A 23,295-nucleotide genomic window follows, 5' to 3' on the forward strand; every position below is an offset into this window, starting at 1 on the left:
ACAGATGATGATCCATCTCTAATTGAGCAGAGGTCTTAGTTGCACATGCAAATCCACACCTGGGATAATCAGAGCAAATAGCACATGATTAATCACATTTTTAGCCAAATGATCAGCCCTAGGATACCAACATGACTTGAGACCAAGAGAAAGACAACTGAGCAGGCAGTATTATTAAGTTCAGGGAGAAGAGCATGAATAGAAGATATCATAATGTGACCATTATAACATCATTCAGTAGCCTGGAGACTGCTCATTGAGTCACTACATATTAAAACATGGTCAAGGGAGGGCTGTTTAATAAAATGAAGGGCTCTGTTATTGGCTATAAGCTCCTGCATAAAAACAAATGGTGTTTCAGATGGATAGGAAATGTAAACATGTAACGTGGCTTTAGAGCTCTCAGTGTCAAACATGGTAGCATTCTGATACACCTGAAGAACAGAAAGGAACATATACTGAATGGTTATGGGGGTGTCTGAGACTGTAGGTCCTTGAGATAGATCAGTCTTAATTTCTGGCCTGGGTACCAAGCCTTGTGGGCTATATGTGAAAGCTCTGGAAGTACATTCTAAGGAGGAGAGGCAGAGGTCCTGGGAGGGCACATTCCAACTGGTACCCACTGATGGGTGAGAGTCAGGGGTCAAGCTTCTTGTATGCAAAAATAATAGGATATGCTGGATGATCAGGAAATTTTTGAATGGTGATTGCATAAGTGAGCAAGAGTTGGTACTGCCTAAAACAAAAGAGGAAAGATCCCTGCTTTGGCAAGGGGACTATCCACAGGGACTGATCCAGAAGGCAACATGGCTAGTCAAACTCTATGATGATGGACTGTATCCTACAGTTTCAAAACCAAAGGAGACAGCAAGTCATGAACCTGGCAACCACAGTCTAAGTGGGACTGAATACAGGTGCAGATGAGGAGGCAGGTAGGGTACCTGTGGTTGCCGGTGCCTCCCTGCCCACATCTCTTTATACATCAGTCTGGGAACATCAGCCAAAAAACTAGATGCAGAGTGCACATCTGCATCCAGAGACACAGATGCTGTGGTGAGTTGGATAACAAGGGATCTTCTGGAGTGGGCTAATGGACTTCTGGGGACAGTTCACCATGGATATCGGTTTGGGCAGCTGGGCATGTGCAGATGCCAGTGATGTCAGCGGCAGAAAGGCATCAATCTCTGTGGGCATCACAGGGGAAGGTGGCAGACATGATAGACAGAGCGACAGCTACAACTGCAGATGAGGTCTCCGGTGACATTCTGGGCCTGCAGACAAACATTCTTAGTCAGAAACGCTGAAATACTCATACATGTGCAACATGATTCCTCAATGAACCAAACACTAGTGTTGGTACCAACCGGTAACTGAGACAATATGTCAGCTGTTGAATGTTGGAAAGTGGGCCTGTACAACAACTCATGCTGATAATTGCGATTCTTGTGCTGTCTGAGGAGGGACAGGTTTGGCAAGATTGAACAAGACCATCAAAGGTTGATGATATTTTAGCAAATGTAACTTCTGACCATAGAAATGCTGGTGGAATTTTGTAACACCATAGATAATGATGAGCACCTCTTTTTCATGCTAACTATAGTTAAGATTTAACAGTTTTTGAGGTGAAAGCAATAGGTCTGTCAGAAAGAGTACTGTTATGGGAGAGCACTGCTCCAATCCCATAAGAAGATGCATCTACAGCTAACATGACAGGTGTAGCTGGGTCAAAGTTAATCAGACATCTATGACTCAATAGTGCATCTTTCCATTGCAGAAATGTATTGTGGCATTTTTAGGACCACAAGAAGGAACATTTTAGTAGCACGGTCTTTTGCATGGAGCAGCAATTTGTGCAGCATTAGGAATACATTTTATATGATAGGTGAGCTTCCCCATGACTGGTTGAAGCTTCTTAATGTTCCAGGATGCTGGCATATCCCTAATCACAGCCAAGTGCGATGTAGTTGGAAGCAGTAAGACTGATGATATTTTGATTATGTGACCTAAATAGTTCAATTTTTCATGGAAGAAGGAGCACTTGCCCTAGTTGCACTTTAAGCCAGTTGTGGAAAGTACATGAAACAAGTGGTCTAAATTTTCTAAATTTTCTTCAGGCATACAACCCTCAACCATAATAGTGTCTAGCTTTTGCTGTTAACTGTTCCAGGAATGACTGAAAAATTACAAGAGGTGGACTACTTCCAATCACTTGTCTTTGAAACTGAAAAAAACCTAAATGATTGTGTATCGCAAAGTATTGCTTGAACTGTTTGCCAGTGGTAACTATAAATATGCCTCTTGCAAATCTATCTTTGAAAAGTATTTGTCGTGTTCCAGTCTGGCCATCAATTCCTCTAGACGTGGAAGAGGAAAAGAGTCCACTACTGTTGTGGGTTTACGGTTGCCTTAAAGTATGTTCACAAATGTAAACCACCTGAAGACTTCATCAGAATGAACAAGGGTGATGCCTATTGGCTTGCAGAAATGGGCTGCATAACCCTGCTGTCTTGGCATCTTTGTAATTCCTGAGCAACTTGCTTATGTAATGCACAGGGGACAGGCCATGCATTAAAAAATCATGTTGTTCTTCACAATGATTTGTGCTTCAGAGTCTTTTGCTTTTGTATACCTGTTTCAGATAGTTCTTTATACTTATTACATACCAGAAATGTTAGTATGAGGCACAAAAATGCCGATTTGTAACTCATTGTTCTAAATGCACAAACTAATAGGATCTAAAGCAAACATGTTTGCACTGTTTTTAGGATTGAGTACAAGAAAAGAAAGGCACTTTCTCATTCCCTGGAAAGTTGCTGCAAAACTAAACACATCAAGGACTGGAATTTCTTATCCATGTTGGCAGACAAAATAGAAGTAAATGCCGTAGCGGTGGGCTACCAATTTGGGCAGAAGTGTTTTTTTTTTTCTTTTATCAGGAAAACAGAAGCATTAGTGCCCAAGAGTAACTTAATTCTCTTTCATTCCACATGTAAATGAGCATAATCTACATCTACATCTACATCTACATCTACATCCGTACTCCGCAAGCCACCTGACGGTGTGTGGCGGAGGGTACCCTGAGTACCTCTATCGGTTCTCCCTTCTATTCCAGTCTCGTATTGTACGTGGAAAGAAGGATTGTCGGTATGCTTCTGTGTGGGCTCTAATCTCTCTGATTTTATCCTCATGGTCTCTTCACGAGATATACGTAGGAGGGAGCAATATACTGCTTGACTCTTCGGTGAAGGTATGTTCTTGAAACTTCAACAAAAGCCCGTACCGAGCTACTGAGCGTCTCTCCTGCAGAGTCTTCCACTGGAGTTTATCTATCATCTCCGTAACGCTTTCGCAATTACTAAATGATCCTGTAACGAAGCGCGCTGCTCTCCGTTGGATCTTCTCTATCTCTTCTATCAACCCTACCTGGTGCGGATCCCACACTGCTGAGCAGTATTCAAGCATTGGGCGAACAAGCGTACTGTAACCTACTTCCTTTGTTGTCGGATTGCATTTCCTTAGGATTCTTCCAATGAATCTCAGTCTGGCATCTGCTTTACCGACGATCAACTTTATATGATCATTCCATTTTAAATCACTCCTAATGCGTACTCCCAGATAATTTATGGAATTAACTGCTTCCAGTTGCTGACCTGCTATTTTGTAGCTAAATGATAAGGGACCTATCTTTCTATGTATTCGCATCACATTACACTTCGCTACATTGAGATTCAATTGCCATTCCGTGCACCATGCGTCAATTCGCTGCAGATCCTCCTGCATTTCAGTACAATTTTCCATTGTTGCAACCTCTCGATACACCACAGCATCATCTGCAAAAAGCCTCAGTGAACTTCCGATGTCATCCACCAGGTCATTTATGTATAATGTGAATAGCAACGGTCCTATGACACTCCCCTGCGGCACACCTGAAATCACTCTTACTTCGGAAGACTTCTCTCCATTGAGAATGACGTGCTGCGTTCTGTTATCTAGGAACTCCTCAATCCAATCACACAATTGATCTGATAGTCCGTATGCTCTTACTTTGTTCATTAAACGACTATGGGGAACTGTGTCAAACGCCTTGCGGAAGTCAAGAAACACGGCATCTACCTGTGAACCCGTGTCTAAGGCCCTCTGAGTCTCGTGGACGAATAGCGCGAGCTGGGTTTCACACGATCGTCTTTTTCGAAACCCATGCTGATTCCTACAGAGTAGATTTCTAGTCTCCAGAAAAGACATTATACTCGAACATAATACGTGTTCCAAAATTCTACAACTGATCGACGTTAGAGATATAGGTCTATAGTTCTGCACATCTGTTCGACGTCCCTTCTTGAGAACGGGGATGACCTGTGCCCTTTTCCAATCCTTTGGAATGCTTCGCTCTTCTAGAGACCTACGGTACACCGCTGCAAGAAGGGGGGCAAGTTCCTTCGCGTACTCTGTGTAAAATCGAACTGGTATCCAATCAGGACCAGCGGCCTTTCCTCTTTTGAGCGATTTTAATTGTTTCTCTATCCCTCTGTCGTCTACTTCGATATCTACCATTTTGTCAACTGTGCGACAATCTAGAGAAGGAAGCACAGTGCAGTCTTCCTCTGTGAAACAGCTTTGGAAGAAGACATTTAGTAATTCGGCCTTTAGTCTGTCATCCTCTGTTTCAGTACCATTTTGGTCACAGAGTGTCTGGACATTTTGTTTTGATCCACCTACCGCTTTGACATAGGACCAAAATTTCTTAGGATTTTCTGCCAAGTCAGTACATAGAACGTTACTTTCGAATTCATTGAAAGCCTCTCGCATAGCCCTCCTCACACTACATTTCGCTTCGCGTAATTTTTGTTTGTCTGCAAGGCTTTGGCTATGTTTATGTTTGCTGTGAAGTTCCCTTTGCTTCCGCAGCAGTTTTCTAACTCGGTTGTTGTACCACGGTGGCTCTTTTCCATCTCTTACGATCTTGCTTGGCACATACTCATCTAACGCATATTGTACCATGGTTTTGAACTTTGTCCACTGATCCTCAACACTATCTGCACTTGAGACAAAACTTTTGTGTTGAGCCGTCAGGTACTCTGTAATCTGCTTTTTGTCACTTTTGCTAAACAGAAAAATCTTCCTACCTTTTTTAATATTTCTATTTACGGCTGAAATCATCGACGCAGTAACCGCTTTATGATCGCTGATTCCCTGTTCTGCATTAACTGATTCAAATAGTTCGGGTCTGTTTGTCACCAGAAGGTCTAATATATTATCGCCACGAGTCGGTTTTCTGTTTAACTGCTCAAGGTAGTTTTCAGATAAAGCACTTAAAAATATTTCACTGGATTCTTTGTCCCTGCCACCCATTATGAACGTTTGAGTCTCCCAGTCTATATCCGGCAAATTAAAATCTCCACCCAGAACTATAACATGGTGGGGAAATCTACTCGAAATATTTTCCAAATTATTCTTCAGGTGCTGAGCCACAACAGCTGCTGAGCCCGGGGGCCTATAGAGACATCCAATTACCATGTCTGAGCCTGCTTTAACCGTGACCTTCACCCACCAGCATATTGCAGCAGAAGCTTTTCATGGTGTGGAAGTACTTGATTCAGCTCTCACCTGAGCAAATGGCATAGTCCGTACTGCATACATCTGTTGGCAACAAACATAGTTGCAGTCACAATGTGCTCCCCTGAAGCAGCTGTTGCACCTGCTTGGCTTGTGACATGAACATACAGTTTGAATGTAACCTTCATGTCTACATTAAAAGCGACTTCCATTACAGCACAGATAATTTTTCTGACCATGCCTCGAAAAACACTGAGTACATAGTTTTCTCCCAGAGTTTTTTAACACACTCTGTGTTCTACAAGACTCAAAATTTTTACTTTTACTGTTCTTGTTATTTATCTGAGCACTATTCTTTATTACTTGAACACTATTCTGTACATGAGACTGAGTGTCCGGAGCCCTGTAAACAGAAGAAATACATGATCCTCAAAATCAACCTTTGCCGAGTCCACATGTGTTTGAGGTTCTGCAATAGATGGTACTGTTTTTAAATCAAGGTCAGGCATTTTTAGAATTGCAGGAAGATTGCATGTGCCAGATACATTCTGCAATCAGGCAAAATTACATCGCTTTAACCAGAATGAGATTTCCACTCTGCAGCGGAGTGTGCGCTGATATGAAACTTCCTGGCAGATTAAAACTGTGTGCCGGACCGAGACTTGAACTTGGGCAAAGGTCCTGAGTTCGAGTCTCGGTCCAGCATACAATTTTAATCTGCCAGGAAATTTTACATTGCTTTAGTTAATTCTACATGAACACTTAAACTTGCAATGTCTGCTGAGATCTCTGAGTTCCTCAATCTACTGTTTAACTGTCTGAGCAAGCTGCTGCTTCAGATGAACAACTTTAAACCATGTAGCTGCTACACAGATTTGACTGCCATAACATTCGTTATGCAAATTCACATGGTCATCGTACTCAACTGTCTCAGGAACAGTTTCTCCACAGTTTAATACAGGGGCAAGACACTTTAGGACCAATGTGGAAAAAAAGTAAGCATTGTGCTCCATACCTGTTATTTTGTAATCAGCAAAATGTGCCTCTAATTGCACCCTGTAGTTGGATCATTCTTCATCTGGCTACTGTATGGGGCAAAATTTTGGAGCAGCTTCCAGTGACAGTGCTGCTTGTTTACTGAATAGTGAGGTTGCTTGGCTGAGAGTGAGCAGGAGGTTTCTATCTGCTGTGCCTGAAACAGTGGAAGTTCAATTAGAAACATTTACTGTGGCGGCCTAGACATGTTAAAATGTAGTAGATACACAATTATGTCTGACACAAAGCAGAGCAAGAAAATTTTTAAGGATGTGCACAACAGGTAGGTAGCTGGTGTGGATTGTGAGCTAGTTAAACACTGATCATCATCACCATTTGTGTGATCTGGAGAAACTGTTTTCAACCCGGCACAGTTGTGGGTTCTTTGATTGCTCAGTGAGGTGGAAAATCAAACTAGAAGACATTAGTTCACTTTATTACATAAATGAATAAAATATTTTCTTAACTTTGACACACTTCTTTGCTACAGGAGTACTGGATGATTACAACTGTCATGGATTAGCCAAGTATCACCTGATGCACTAATTAACAAACTGTTCTCTTGTGGTAAAAAGTACAACATTAACAATACTACAAGTTCATTTGAAACTTTAACTACTCGTTGGTCCTAGCCAATAATGTTAACTGCTGTAGCCGAGCTCTCAACCTGGGGCTAAGCTCTTGCAGGCTCAAAACTATATTAACCTCAGTGTGAGGCTGCTGCTGTTCCTGAGAGGGAGGCATGGCCTTTTGGATTGCCTCCCATATGTCATCATGGATTGCAGAAAGCCCTTGCTAATGTCTGTGGTATTAATTTGCATTGCCAACTTTGATGTGGTATCGTGATCTCTGGATGGTACCATGGTAACTGTCAATAATGGATTTGGGTTTTTGACCGGCTTAAGGGTTGGAATGATGATACTACATTGCCATTGTGAAGGCAAGACACCATAGAAGCAAATACACTTGAAGACTCTGAGGAGAGGTAGCCATTGAGCATAAATCAGGTATTGTACCATCTAACTATGAATGGAATCAGGGCCAGGGACCATTTTGCAAAATGAGGCTAGAGCCTGAAGCAATTCCCAATCAGTGAAAGGTTCTTTATATAATTCAGCATGCTGAGAAACTAAGGAGAGGGGGTGTCTTCAAGTCAGTCATGTAAGAAGAGAACACCAATGCCATTGCAGAGTGGGTTGCAAAGTGTGCAGCAAGAGCCACCACATTGGTACAGAGACCATTCTGAAGGATGAATGGTACAGTTGTGGATCTTTGGTGGGCCAGAAGAATATGGAACTTGGTCCACACCTAGGATGAAGGAGCATACATTCCCAGGGAAGAGATGTAGTGCTCCCAGCATTCCTTCTCACTGCATTTAATTAAACAGTGAGCCTCAACATCAAGTCACTTCAAAGTGATTGGCTGGTTTGTGAAATATGTCACTTGATACACTGCAAAGCTCTTTGGTAATCCTGAATGACTTTTGCAATGTCTTTGGTCCACTGTGGCATGCCTTGTCATGGAAGGGATCTGTAGAAACAGGAATAGCAGTTCCAGTACAGTGCGTCTTGAAAAACTTCATTGATGCAATCTGACACAAAGGGGGTGACAATAACAGCAAAGGCATACAAGTAACCAGTTTACCAGATTAGACATGTTAATGGTCTAATAACGTTTAGCATTGTCCTCCCATGTTAATGACCTAATAACTTTTAGCATTGCACTCAGTAATGGCATAAAAGCCAAAATCTAGGCATTACAGAAGAATAACAGTAATATTCAATCAAATGGCAGTTTATTCCTTCATGCCAAACCTGAAATAGCATGCTGACCCCATGAAGTAAGTAATAAGGCCAGGAAGAAGAAGAAAAAGAAGAGCAGCAAATACCCTGTTCAGAAATCACAAGAGAAGGATGTATGCTTGGAAAAAGCATAGAGAAAGATTCGAGCTGGATTATTGCATCACCATGTTCAGACAGAGATTCCAAAATCAGATACTGAATTGTAAGGCATACCTAGGAGCAGATGTAGTCTCAGATCACAATTTATTAATTATGAAATAATGGATGAAAGGCTTTTTGAAAAATGTCACTATTAAGGCAGTTTTGAAGCTATACCTACAAAAATTGGTATTTGATTTCTCAGTCAGAAATTAAAAAATAAGTGTTTCAGCATTTTTGGGGATTCAACCACTAAGGTGATGAAAGAGTGGGTGAAAGTTTTCTTTAGTAGACTTCTCAGTTTGAAATTTAAAAAAAAAAGTATTTCACTATTTCTGGAAATTCAACTCCCTAAGGGAGTAAAATGCAGATGAAAAGTTTTATGGGATTATTTCATTATGAAAGCATTTTCAAAGCTAAATCTATGAAAATTTGTATTTGCCTCCCCTGTTAGAAATGAAAATATATGCATTTCATTGTTTTTAGAAGTTCAACCACTAAGTGGGTGAAATAGGGGATGAAACTTTTTAAGAAAATATTTCATTATATATATAAAAAAAATTTAAGCTAAATCTATGAAAATTGAGAATTAGTATTTAACTTCTCACTAAAAAAGTGTCATGTAGCACCATGACCTGGTGCAAGGACCGAGCGAGGTGGCGCAGTAGTTAGCACTCTGGACTCGCATTCGGGAGGATAATGGTTCAATCCCGCATCCGGCCATCCTGATTTAGGTTTTCCGTGATTTCCCTAAATCGCTCCAGGCAAATGCTGGGATGGTTCCTTCCCCATCCTTCCCTAGTCCAATGAGACTGATGACCTCGCTGTTTGGTCTCTTCCCCCAAACAATCCAACCAAACATGGTGCAAGACTTTCAGTTAGACACCACTTTATTGACTTGTGTGTCCTGAAGACCAACAGCACCTGGTTTTCCCCAGATGGTCACCCATCAAAATACTAGCCATTGTTTGATTTTGGTGTTCTGCTGGGAATCGGTATTACCAACATGGCTAGACCACTGGATACTTCTCAGTTACATAAAAAGAAATATATGTTAGGGAATGAAAGACTGGAAATACCACAACAAGTATGCAAAACACATGATTAACAAAATCTATGGACCCTAGCTACCAGAATCGATTTTTGGTCAGAAGTACATTTGAAAAAGACCCTTGCCACAATTAGCTTGAAAAATTTAGAAAGTGTTGCAATTTGTGAACAACATAAAATTCAATTAAAGAAAAAAAAAGTCTGTGCAGACCATACAGTCTACACGAGCAAAGCAGTGGGTGCTAAACAAGTTTAATATAAAGGATTAGTTTTGTATGAGATTTAAACTCTGTTAAAAGAGGTACTAAAAAAAGTTCTTCAGTCTGCCATTAAAAGGCTAAAACCATGTTCTATGCAGAAAAATTAAAAGTTTAAAGAACAAGGCTCGGGTAATTTGGAGCATTATTAGGCCTGAACTGAATAAATTGAGCAAGGTAAATGATAGTGAACTTCCAGATGTGAGTATCAATAAGACTGATGATATTTTGATTAAATGTTTCCAATAAATTCTTCCTAACAGAAGCTGATGAGAGAAAACATAAATTATCAACTGAAACAGATTTAATAAACTTACTTAGACAGGCTATAAATAGCCCACCATCAGATATCACATTTGCCAACTCATTTGTTAGAGAGAGCACAAAAATCATTAGACCACTAAAAAGCAGTAACTCTTTGGCAATAATAACATCTCACCTAAAGTACTCAAATATTGTTCAAACAATACTCAAATATTGTTCTGACTTGATGGCACATCCCTGTGCATTCAGTCAAGTCAAGGTGTATTTTCTAGCAATACTAACACCAATATTCAAAAGTGGAGATATGCAACTGACCTCTAATTATAGATGCTTCTTCCAGTATACTCAAAAATGTTTGAAAAGTCATTTACAACAGAATACTGAGTCACCATACTGATAATAACCTCATAACAACAACTCAGTTTGATTTCTGTAAATGCTTACTTAGAAGGCAATGCACAATCTCATGAACTTGATTGCTGTTGGCATTTTCTGTAATCTTACCAACACCTTTGATGGTATAGGGCATAGCATTCTGCTAGGAAAACTAAAATGGTATGGCTTAGGATCCATTTATAGTGGAGCAGTGCTGAACAACCAGAGCGGCTCAGTACACCGAGTAGAGAAATGTTGGCAAAAAAAACCAGTGCCACTCAATGTGTGTGACTATATTGGCACTACAAGCCAAGTGATGTGGAGCAGAGTGGCACAGATCAGCACTGAGTGAATCACACATGTTTGTATCTGAGAATATCAACCAGGGCATTTGAGTGACTTCAGCAGCATTCAGGAAATACCAGCAGCATTACGGCTGTTTCTGTGGGCAGCAGAGGCAATACTATTGCTGGTGCTTGTGTTTCTTTTGTTGTACTAACGAGCAAATGGCATCAGTGGATAACTTGTTAGAAGGTGGGTTTACTTATGGTCCTTTATGGGACCAATGAGACAGCAATCGCCATAGCTGATTCATTTTGGACAAGTTATGTTATGAGATGGCAGCAGATACAAGAACAGAATACATTTCCTTAACTTCTTATTTCTTTGATTGTCTTAAAACAAGAGGTAATAATAAGAAACAGCATAGCTGGCAAACACATAAAAATCATGTATTGCTATGTAAGAATAAGTTTGAAAAACTGTCTCTCATTTGCACAGCTTTATTTGAAGCTCTGTTACAGTTTTGCCCTGTCTGATAATGACTTGCACAGAATGCTCTTATTCAGCCCTGTGTTACTCATTGATGCTTGGGGATCCTTCTAGGTCATTGACAGAACATATGTACATTTTACAATATTGTCAGAAAATTGTGGTGAAGTTTCTGTTGGCTTCCAGATTATGTTCCACTTAGCACTCATTATTCCAAAAGTGCATTAAATTAATCATCACGGCTTGCAAAGGCGTTTCCTGAAATATTCATTCCCTGGATGAAAAGCCATTCAGCTGTAAGATTTGATAAAGTGCCTTAACAATGGACAAGACTCATCTACAAAGAATGCAAAAGGTAATAGAAATGATGTCATTAGTAGTGGAGAGTCTGGCAATATATTAAACTCCCCTTCTTGCATCAAGCAAAATGCAGTAGATCTATCACAATTGTTTCACTTCCCCATATCCTTCAAATTTATTATAATGAATTTTCTGAGAGAAACTGCAACTGCTTTAGTATGACTGAATGAAAGAAGCTACAAAACATTGTACCAGAATTTTCTGGGCATTCTAGACAAATGTGTTTTCTGTCAATAACGATTGTATTTGAAAAGTTCTGTACATTATATAAATCATTTATAATATTGAGAATGGAGTGACTGGAGATAATACTACCATATTTTGGTAGTTGACTCCTCATTTCTGACAATGGTTGTGAATACTACTGTGAATGTCCGAGCTGAGTCTCAAAAACTTCTGCTTCTAGAAATCTGTAACAATTCTTCTTGTTGATGACCCTTAAAAATTATATTATTCCACTGGAAAAATCTGTAATTATTTGTATATCACACAGATAAGGAAGTTATAACAATGCCAGAGAAGGAAAGTTGCTACTCACCATATAGCGCAGATGCTGTGTCGTGATAGGCACAACAAAAAGATTCACACAATTATAGCCGGCCAGCAAACAGTGATGAAGCCAGTCCCACTTTATCTGTACTGCAGGAGTTCTGTGCATCACAATAAGTATCAATAGCTCTCTCAACGAATGGATGAGAATCATGCCACACCATCTTCTGTGGTCATGCAAAATCAGTGAGAATGTTTTTACTGCTGAAACTATATATTCGTGTCTGTTGTGAGAAAAGAGCACCATCACCATTAAACATTTCCTTCCATGAATTGAACAACACATCACCTGTAGTGTGAACACCAAAAGAGTTACGGATATTTTATTCTCACTTTATGATTTGGCCATATGAATGGAACAGAGTGTGCCATATAGAATACATTTTCTCAAGAATGGAATGAGTCATGGATGCCCTGTCAAGTTTAAAGAATACATCAATATGTTAGCTACATTTGGTACGCAGCAGAATATGATATAACATGCACCAGATGCAAACTCATTGTGGCCTCTGCTTTTAAAGCTGCTATACTGCTCCCTTGCTTCACTGTATGCAGACATGAAGTGGAGCTTCAGCAACTACGCAATGCACAGCTGTGCTCTGTTCTGTTGTGCTGCTCCACTATAATCTGGAGCTTAAAAGTCTTCTGCTTCCATGGATAGAGTCTTATTTTAGAAGTTGAAAGCCAAGTGACTAATCTTTATAGTATAGCAGCAAGAGGTTAGCATTGCTCATAATTTTATTATTAATATACTTAAAGAAATAACCATTTGTAGTTGTTTGTGTCTGTTAATGTGAAACTTGACTGATACCATGTTCCTGAAGGTATTATGTTTACATATATCCTGTCTAGAACAAATGAAAACATAGCAGAACAATGATGTTTAATTGTTGAAATAGGCCATTCTGCATCACTGAATGCTGTGTGCAACAAAAGCTACTACAGAAGTGATGAATGAATTATGAAGAGCACTAGAAATATCTCAGCTGTGTTTCCACCCACATAAACTATAAATTAGCAATGTTAATTCACTGAATTCTACAATTACTAACAATAACTATGGAATGATAGCTTCTCTCTCTCTCTCTCTCTCTCTCTCTCTCTCTCTCTCTCTCTCTCTATCTATCTATCTATCTATCTCTATCACACACACACACACACACACACACACACACACAGAAAATGTTATTGAGTTGTCAGAGACAGAACCTGTTACTCACCTTTGATAAATATGTAAATGATTTTTTTTCAGTGACCCTCTCTATATATTTGATCTGGGAAATCCTGTTCAAGATGTGGAATGGGCACCTTATTCAAGTACAGTTTTTGCTGCTATTACTGATGGAAGAGTTCATGTGTTTGACTTAAATATTGACAAATATAGGCCAATATGTGTCCAGTTTGTTGTCTCAGCAAGAAGGAATAGACTTTCAAAAATCACTTTCAATTACAAAATACCAGCATTACTGGTTGGAGATGAACGGTAAGACAAACTAACAAACTATAAACAGGGGCTGTGAGTGAAGTAGTATATTACTACCTATATCAAAAAGAAAATTGACTTGGGGGAACTATAACATCACAAAGAGACAGAATGGCTGCCCAGTGCTTACTATCTTACTTTTTGCTTTTACATATATTCATTGTTAATATATCATTATTTGTTAGCTTAAAAAAAAAACAGAGGAAAGAATGAGAATTAAGATTAAGTAAGTGAATTTCGTTATTTATTTATCATATAGCATACTAAGAGTTTTGAATCACAAGAACAGCTACACATGTACAAAGAATACTAAACAACTACAACTAAACATTTCAGCACAGCTATCCAGTGCAATATTGCACAAATGGTAACAGTTATAAAAGTGAATATTGACATCTTTTTGCATTTATTACACAACTTTTCATTGTCAGGAAGTCTCCAAAAGAACCCTTATAACCACATAGTGGACAAGATGATAAACATGAGCAATTGTCTGTCATTTTATACAACAGTTACAAGATGGTGATGAAGATTTGCCAACTTATGGAGAGAATCTGCACATATTCCATGGTCTGTTTGGACGTGGTTGGAGATAGTCCAAGTTGCCTGAGGCATGTCGAATCCAGATAGTTTCCCCTGGATGCTGAAGTCATTTTCAGTGAGAATTCTGGATCATCTCTTTTGCTGTGCAGGAAATGCATCATTCCACCTATAGACCTTTGCATGTATTATCAAGCTCTGTCAAATCAGTATTGAAGATATGAGTTAACATTGTTACATAAATAATAGTATTTACAACCAGTCTATATGACATGAAAATTTAATTTGCTTTCTACCTCTCATATGTCGCAGTATTCATTCCATTAATTGTAGTTGACAGGTTTTGGATAGCCTATATTCTAATTGGATCCAGTTGTCCAGTTCTCCATCTAGCTTGCAATGAATTTTTAATGTGGTCACAGTACATAGTACACTGTTGATGTAGCTTTATAACTGTATTCTCCACCGTTCCATGGATTGTGAAATTTCTTATGTTTGATAACATCTTAGAAACTTCTTATCGTTGGCAGGACTTGCAACAACATCTTTCCTCACTGCTCTGTGTATCACAGTTTTGTTTAATTCGTTATTTCTTGCTATTCATTTGGTCTCACTTGCAGATACCCATGTTGTATTATTTTTCATCGGGCCCTATCCAATAGTTCAACTCCATATTCAACTATTCCCTAAGTGCATAAATCAGCTCACTTTGTTCTCTGTTTTTTAATTAATAACTGTCAATAGACCTTGTATTTTATAAAAAAGAGCTTTGTTCTCTTATGCCTGCCTGCTTTTTACATGTCCTTTACTTCAACTTCCTAAATAGCCAATTTTCTTCTTTTCTTTAAGTGAATTTTTCACTGTGACTGGTTTTTAGTACGTTTTCTTTTTCTTGGGTTTCCTAAAGATTTTCATTTTATTTTTTCTTATAATATTAATTTGAATTGGCCTGTCCATCCCATTTAATAGTTGTTATTGCAGAATGGCGATTTCATGTTAAAATCTTATTATTGCTATTTTTTCATCTTGTATTCTGATACTGTTCTGAATTTCTATTTCATTCCCTTCATTATTTATTTGAAAAACTAATCAAGCAGTCCACATTATATTGAGTCTTACTATCATATTATGTTCATTTAACTGTGACATTACTGAGGAGATTATGTATTGCAAAGTAATGCGGTTTTATGTATTGTGTATGAAAGTCAAACTGGACTACCAAATTATTGAGCCTCTGCTGTCACTGAGTTTACAGAAAATATCCAAAAGCTGCTGTTATGAACACATGATTGATTTGAGTCTGACTGTAGTATTGTGTTAACTTAACTGTGACTTTATTGAGATCATGTACTGCCAACTAATGCTTTTTTTTCAGTAAATTGTATGTGAAAATTATACTGTACTACTAAATTGTTGAGCCTTTACTGTCACTGAGTTTATAGGAAACATTAAAAAGTTGCTATCATGAACATGTGATTGATAAAAAGGATGTTGAAATAAATCCATAATTCCTCATATAATTATACAATGACAAAATGACTGGCCTTTACTTTGCTGTGGCTGTGGTGCAAGCATGTTTCCCTAAATTGGATAAAAAATCCCATACCATTGCAGAAATCAGCCAATTGTAGGTAATAAAGTAAGAAAACAAAACACTGAAAAACATAGACAAAAAACTAGAGAAAGTAAGCAACAAAATCAATCAGAGGGACTGTACAAGCATCTAGAAGACAGTGAGAAACTAACTTGACTGGATAACCCCAGCATACTCCTTGCCCTATGACATACATTCAGGATTGCACACCTCTCCTGTTCCATACACAGCTAACAGAATTGTCCTTTGAGTAACTAATATTCCTAACAATGTGAATGAGCTACTCTGGAAATTGCAAAGACAAGAAACACTGAGTCTGGAAGAAGTTTACTGTGACTTGGGAAGGTCTCATGAGAGAATACTTTTCCCTGGTGCCCAGCTGTTTCTGACAGATCACATTCATCTAGACTATCTACAATGCATCAGAGAACTGCAAAAAAAGAAAAAGTAGCACAAATTAATGTTCTGCTGGGATGACAGACATCATGAAGATAGCTGAAGATTTATGGATAGATATACTGTGTATACAGGAATTATAGACAAATTACCACAAAATATTATAGTTCCCATCCACATCTCAGGCGATATTCACAAGCAAGGCCTCAATGACAAACATAGTTGTGCTACACAAGGACAATGTTATGACAAAAATCATGCAACAGTTCAATAAGCATGTAGTAACTCTAAAGGTCATAATGGCATCAGGAAAATTTTTACTAACAAACCTGTATTTTCAGTGTGGGCATAAGGTCCTTCCTACTTGGAGGGATTATTGGTTGCTGCTATGTGGGATGAAACTGAAAGCACCTTATTATGCTAAATCATAATCCCAAATCTGTGGTCTAGCACAGCCATGCAATGGATGAGAGAAGTGTGGAACCGGTAAATGCAATAGCTGAATTGGATCCACAAGTGCTGAACAATCCAGATCAGATGTCAACATACCAAACCAGAGTAGGAACAGAAATAAACAAAAATGTAATTGTGACAAATTGTCATGTTGTCAACAATGTGGCTTCATGGGCTGTTACAGATAATATGACAAGTGACCACAACTCAAAACTATTTCTCCTGAAAACCAAAAGTTTAGAAGTGAGTGAGTCCTGTTCATAGATGCTGATTTAAGATGTCATAAAAATAAATTGGCCCAATGCAATAGAAAACTGAAATAAACAGTTACTTGTAACCCATTACCTAAAGGTTTAATGCAAACAAAAAAGCCATTGATTTATGGAAAGTAACTAAAGTCACTCAAGAAAAATCTGTGCTCATATAAGTTTACATTTCAAGATATGAGACTCTACAAAACAAGTAGCACACAACAATAAGACAAAAGCTTGATGCAGCTTGTATAATGTGTCAGTATGCTCGTGGTATGGTGGAATGACCCAGGCACATCCATACCTACAGAGATTTGAAAAATGTATATAAAGAAAAAATTCTGCAGATTAGATTTGAACACACAGAATATGTATAGATGAATCAGCAAATATATTAAAAACAAAGATTCCAAGACTTACCAAGCGGGAAAGCGCCGGCAGACAGGCACATGAACAAAACACACAAACACACACACAGAATTACTAGCTTTCGCAACCGATGGTTGCTTCTTCAGGAAGGAGAGGGAAAGACGAAAGGATGTGGGTTTTAAGGGAGAGGGTAAGGAGTCATTCCAATCCCGGGAGCGGAAAGACTTCCCTTAGGGGAAAAAAAGGACAGGTGTACACTCGCACACACACACATATCCATCCGCACATACTGTGATGCCAACTGTTGCTCAAACTGCTGCTTCAGATGCAGTACAATGCCCCAGAGCCACACACCAAACACGATGGTCTTCCCTCTCGGTAATGCCACTTGGCGATACAGAGCTTGGTCTTCTGGTGACCATATATTCTTGTGTCCACTGCTCTCAATAATAACATACATTGGCCACGTTCCTGCAAAAGCTTTCTGTGGTATCTCAGAAATAACATCCAGCTTCTTGTAGCCCAATTACAAGACCTTGTTCAAACTCAGTGAGGTGTTGATATCTCATATTTGTCAACTTAAAGGCATTCCATTCAGCTCACTATTGCAGTCTCAAAGCTCAATACCGTTACAGTGTGTATTGAAAGCAAACCTGATTTGCATCTTCATAGTGGCACTGCTATTGCCACTCATACGCAACTGGTGTAAAATTTGAATAGACATCATCTTTCTTATATGGAAACACACCTACTAACTTTCTTTTATGTTGCACAGCTTCTTCTCAGTGTTGCCATTTTTTTCAGTAGTATTTGTCTCTCTCTCACTGCCTCCTTTCTCTCCCATTGATTTACTGTATGTCCAATTGCCACTGTCTCCTTTTGTCTTTTTTTGTCATCGGCACTGTCTCTGCCATACCTCGACGGGTCAACTTTTTTTCCCATATAGCCACATGTTTAAAAATTCAGGCCAACATCTGCCCTCCCCTATACCTACATGTTAAAGTTTGCCAGTCAGGGAGTGTTCAGACCCTATGCAAACCTATGTATTATCTTCATTCATTTGTATTTTTCATTTCCACTATCTCATCTCTCTTTCTCTGCCACTGCCTCCTCACTCTTCCACTGTCATTGTGTCTCTGCTATTCTCTTTCAGCACAAAATAGTCAGAATATGTTCACATGCCAAAATTATAGGTGAAGATGACAGAATGAAGATTTATGAAGAAGACAGAATAAGGACTGAGGCAGCTAGTTCCCCACTTTTTTGTCAGACTTTTTTTAAAGAGGAACTTATTCACCTTTTTTGTTCTCTGACACATTTTACTTTCATACATAAAACAACAAATAAGTACACATAGTATAAAATTAATACAAAATCTTTTGCATTACATTTTAAAAAATTTTTTTTGTGTACTTTACTCATCAATTGCAATTACCGAAAATACGTGGCTCATGATTTGTGTCTTGAAAGAGTGAAAATGTTAATAGAAATATTTTACTGAATTTGCAGTGTTTCCAGTTTTGGATAATTTTTGACAGTTATTTTATGTTCTTTTCATGCATTTTAATATTTACCAGCCCCTTTTTTTGTCACTGGAGCACCACTTTGGCCATATTTGTATAAGTGTGAAGTGTCCATTATACAGAGACAGAGCATCAAAGTTTTATTGGTGAAAAAATTCTGACTAAAAACATAGTTTGGTGACCTCATAACCCTTGTGATGGCCCTTGAACCTTTGCCATGTGTTCATTACATCAGTCGAAATTACATTTATGCCTCAGACCAGAAATTATGTGCATATTTTACATGCATAAGCACAATAATTTAAACCTCTGGATGTCGGTAAACAATAATATCCAAAAAAGTGACAGGGTTCCCTGAAAATACCACTTTAAGGACATATGGCAAAAATTTTGATTATTTTGTGTTAGTAGAAATTATAGAAATGACCATCCTCGCAGTTAGCACTTTTTGTACCCAAAAATCATGGTTTTACAGTTGTATCTTGATAATGGATACAGACTTTCAAAAATAGAAAAATAGCATTTCTAAATGACTGTGTAAATAATGTACAGTTAAAATTTGAGCAATTTGCTATTGTTATTTATTTAGATAATTGTGACCCACGGTGCAAAAACAGCAAAAAATCGGTTTTTGCTGTTTTCTGCATAAGTATGGTAACTTTGAACCTCTGGATCTCGGTAATGGATAAAGACATCAAAAAAAGTTTTGAAGATCTCCAAGAATATTGTTTTAAGAGATACAGTAAATATTTCATGGACCTACCATGAATAGAAATTACTGAAGTGGCCATCCCCATAATTTGTTCTTTTAGTCCCCAAAACCCATAGTTTATTGGGATTTTCTCAGGAGCCACCCAAGTCTCACCCTAGACCACACCTAATCCATTAGAACCAACCAATTTGGTCAATTTTTCTGGTCTGGAGGAAGTACCTAATGTTTAAATTTTGACCCAGTACAATTTTGACCCAGTACTGTAGGATAGCTACAGTATGCCCATTCTTCCAATAGGTGTACAAATGGTCACTATGCCGAGGGTTATCCAAAACGCTTGACCTGTGTGACCAATAGAACCTGAGTCATGACCTCTGTAAACGAGCATTTTCGCACGCAGCTTTTTGGAACATGTCAGTACCGTGCACTGGAGTGTATGGACTAATTTCTGTGGCACAGAATTGTGAAAATGAATTTAGATGTTTTTAATCAATGAGTAGTCATTCCATATCCTCATTAAATTTTTATCACTTTCTGAATGATGGGACTTCTAGTTCTACCTGCCACTTTCTAGTAGGTGAAACTGTTTTTCACATTTCTTTGGCTATAGTTCTACTCTTCAAAGTTTTTTGAAGATTTTAAAATGACTAATGTGTTATAAATTGTAAGTGGTGTGCTTTATGTGTAACAATGTATATAATAATAAACATAATCAGTGTTTGAATGTATAATATGGGTAGGTATAAGATTTACTCATGAAGTGGCGGCAGGAGGAAAAACATAAAAGGTGTGCCAATGCCCAAACTTTTGGAGTCAGTGGCTCACTCTCCTGCAGAAGTATTAAAGGGAAAGAAAGAAGAATGAAAGAAAAAGATTAGTGATGTTTAAAAAATGGGAAGTGGTAAGTCGCCCAGAACACTGGGGTTAGGACTAATGGTCAGGATGAGAAAGAATGACTGATTTTTGATACCGGAAAACCTAAGGACTTAAAGGTGGAAATAAGATAATAAGCAAGACAGAGATTACTGAAAAAAAAAAAAAAAACACAGTGAAATAATCCATAAGAGCAGAAAGCTAAGTGCATTTTAGGTGAAAGACAGATGGGTGAGGGAGAGGGAGGTGATTATTACAAATAAATTGTTGTTTGATCTGTCTTCCTTCCCTCCCCCCTTCCTCTCAGCTGTCTACCTTGTATAATTTATTTATCTTTTGACTCTAATTGACTCTTTCACAATGGTTTTTTTCCCAGCAATCACTGTCTTGCATATTACTCTACCTTCCACCTTTAAGTTCTCAGGTTTTGAAATTTTGTCCAATGCAGTACCAACAATTAGTCTTTCCTTCTCATCTCATCCGGTAAATCTCCCCAGATCCATGATTCTGGGTGACTTTTCCATAGCTCTTCCCATTTCCTAAGCATCACAAGTACTGTTCATTCATTCTTTTTCCCTACTTTCAAACTGTTCTGTGAGAAGAAGGAATCACTGGTTCCAAAAGCTCATACATTTTCACATATTTTATTTGTTTTCTCCTGTTGCCCATTGATGATCAGCTTTTCTTTTGTATCCATATTATAACATTGGTAATAAGGCATTCAGCACAGGAAGAAGCCCCTCCCTCTCCCCCCCCCCCCCCCCCCCAACAGCCACAACCCATACACACACACATACATATTTATAGTTTCTCAACAGTCAGTTACAATTTTTCACTATTACAAAATCGCCACAATCATACATCACTTGGTATTGGGGCAGCCACAGATGTAATCCTTTCTTCTACTAAAACAGCAACAGGCACCAGAAACTGATTTATTAATCAGCCAGTCACAACTATTTTCATGCCCATAAAGTTATATCTTCGAGTGAAAGTTAAGGTTTGGCAGTTTTTCACCTGAAGATGTGACTTCATGGTCATGAAACTAGTTGTGATTGGATAATTTATAAATTTTTTTCTGGCAGTTGTCGCTGTTTTATTAGTACAAACTATCACAATTAGTTTTCTTTGATTTACAATAATGCTTGCATAAGTTATCATCTTTCTTTCAAGTGGAAATTCAAATTTAAACATTTCTTTTGATTATTAATTTCATATTTGTTTTTGGGTGGATTTCAGCACTTAATCACATGGATTCAGTGATTCAATATAATTTTAAATTCATAAGCAATTTCAGTTTCTTATCAAAGTCACAGTTTATGTAAAATTTTAGAATTTACGTGATGTAATCAATGAAGTGCATTTTACTTGCACATTTTTATCACACATTATTAATGTGACCAATTACAAAATCTAATTACAAAATAAATTAAAATTTGTAGATAAGCAATCCAAAGTGCCAATTATCTAGTCAAAACCATATGACAGTGCCAAAATGCTGAAAAAATGAGCTGTAGTTTCAAGAAATATGTATGTGTTGGATCCTTTCCTTAACCTAAGATCAAACATATTGTATAAGGGAGACAGTTACATTTTAATACTCAGTCTGACATGTGTTGAGGACACATATAGTATTTCACATGCAGTTCAAGATTTGGAAGAAGATTTTTAATAAATGTTGACTAGTACAAGTGTTCCAAGTTCTGTTTCAGTGCATTTTCTTCCTAATTTTATGAAAATATTTGCTACAAGCACTGTGCTCCTCATTTCACTCTCTTGAGAGCAGATGGCTCCATTAATAAAGTATGTAGTTACATCTGTATCTCATTAGGTAAAAAAGTTAACAAATTAGCAGTATGGTAAACTGCTTGTTGAAAACATCAGTCTGATGTCTTGAACTGTTTTTGAAACATCTCTGGTACTCATGTTATGTGGGACATCCTGTTTATTTTTACTTTCCTGTTGCCCCTATTTTCGGAAACCCAGGTACATATTATGTAAAATGCAAGAACAACTTTTACTTCATCAGAAGCTAGCATTAACAGCTGTTTTTTGATTGCAGAAAGAGAGTTTATAATAATCTAATAATGTTTTTCAATAACTCTTTTGACAGTGGCTGTGTTACTAGCCTAAAGATTTCACCAAATCTACGCAAGAGAATGAAACCACCAAAGAAAGGACCACAGATTGAGCCAAGAGAACTTGAAATAATGAAACTGGATAAACTGCTGTCATTTGTACGGGAGCCTGACAAATTAGTGCCACCACCAGATGTTCCAGATATAGACTATTAAAGGCAAGCATGCTAAAATTCCATTCAATTAATGATGAAAAAAGAAATTGTGACAAAAACAAAGTAATCTACCTATAATATTTCTTTCTAAGGCATATGTGTGTACTGTGATTATTTTACTTAAGTAATTCAGGCACAACAGAAAATTGAAAGACACATGTAGTTGATAGTTTCCTATTATTGCGAGATTCCAACTTCATCCATGTTTCTACTTGTCTTGCAGATAAGTATAGCTTGTTTTCATGTGTCCACTTGACCACATTACAACTAATAATTTGGGGCATCAAAGATTTCTACTGCACTAGTGACATGATGTGTACCTATGTACATGACATGGATATGACATGGATAAGTTCACTCTTGCAACATTTACTTTCTTTTTTCGTCACTCACTAAAATGTGCAAAAATAATATTGGTGGGAAAAAGAGTGTGTAAGAGAATATTTACCCATTGTCTCTTATTGTTTTCTCACTTGTACACTAAAATCACCTTTTTCAGGACAGATTAAAAATGTGAGTACTACTGAGACCTGCGACAGTACCACTTCCTTTTGCATAAAGCATTTAGTACAACTCAGTACATAGGTGCACTTTAAAAAATGAGTCTGGCATTCAACCAGCCACTACTTTCTTTAGTTTTTGCATAAAATTTAT

The 23,295-nt window shown here is 38.0% G+C and overlaps 1 protein-coding gene across 1 annotated transcript in view; it reads left to right on the forward strand.

Moving 5' to 3' along the window:
* The window catches only part of LOC126273258 (dynein intermediate chain 2, ciliary-like), a 225,725-nt gene extending 203,026 nt beyond the window's left edge, over positions 1-22,699 (forward strand). Inside the window, exons 8-9 of the mRNA XM_049976803.1 lie at positions 13,407-13,637; positions 22,462-22,699. Coding sequence (XP_049832760.1) covers positions 13,407-13,637; positions 22,462-22,642 — 412 coding nt within the window. The 3' untranslated portion in view covers positions 22,643-22,699. The remainder of the gene's footprint in view (positions 1-13,406; positions 13,638-22,461) is intronic.
* Positions 22,700-23,295: the final 596 nt, after the last annotated feature.

Source organism: Schistocerca gregaria, chromosome 5 (assembly GCF_023897955.1).
Source record: "Schistocerca gregaria isolate iqSchGreg1 chromosome 5, iqSchGreg1.2, whole genome shotgun sequence".
NCBI lineage: Eukaryota > Metazoa > Arthropoda > Insecta > Orthoptera > Acrididae > Schistocerca > Schistocerca gregaria.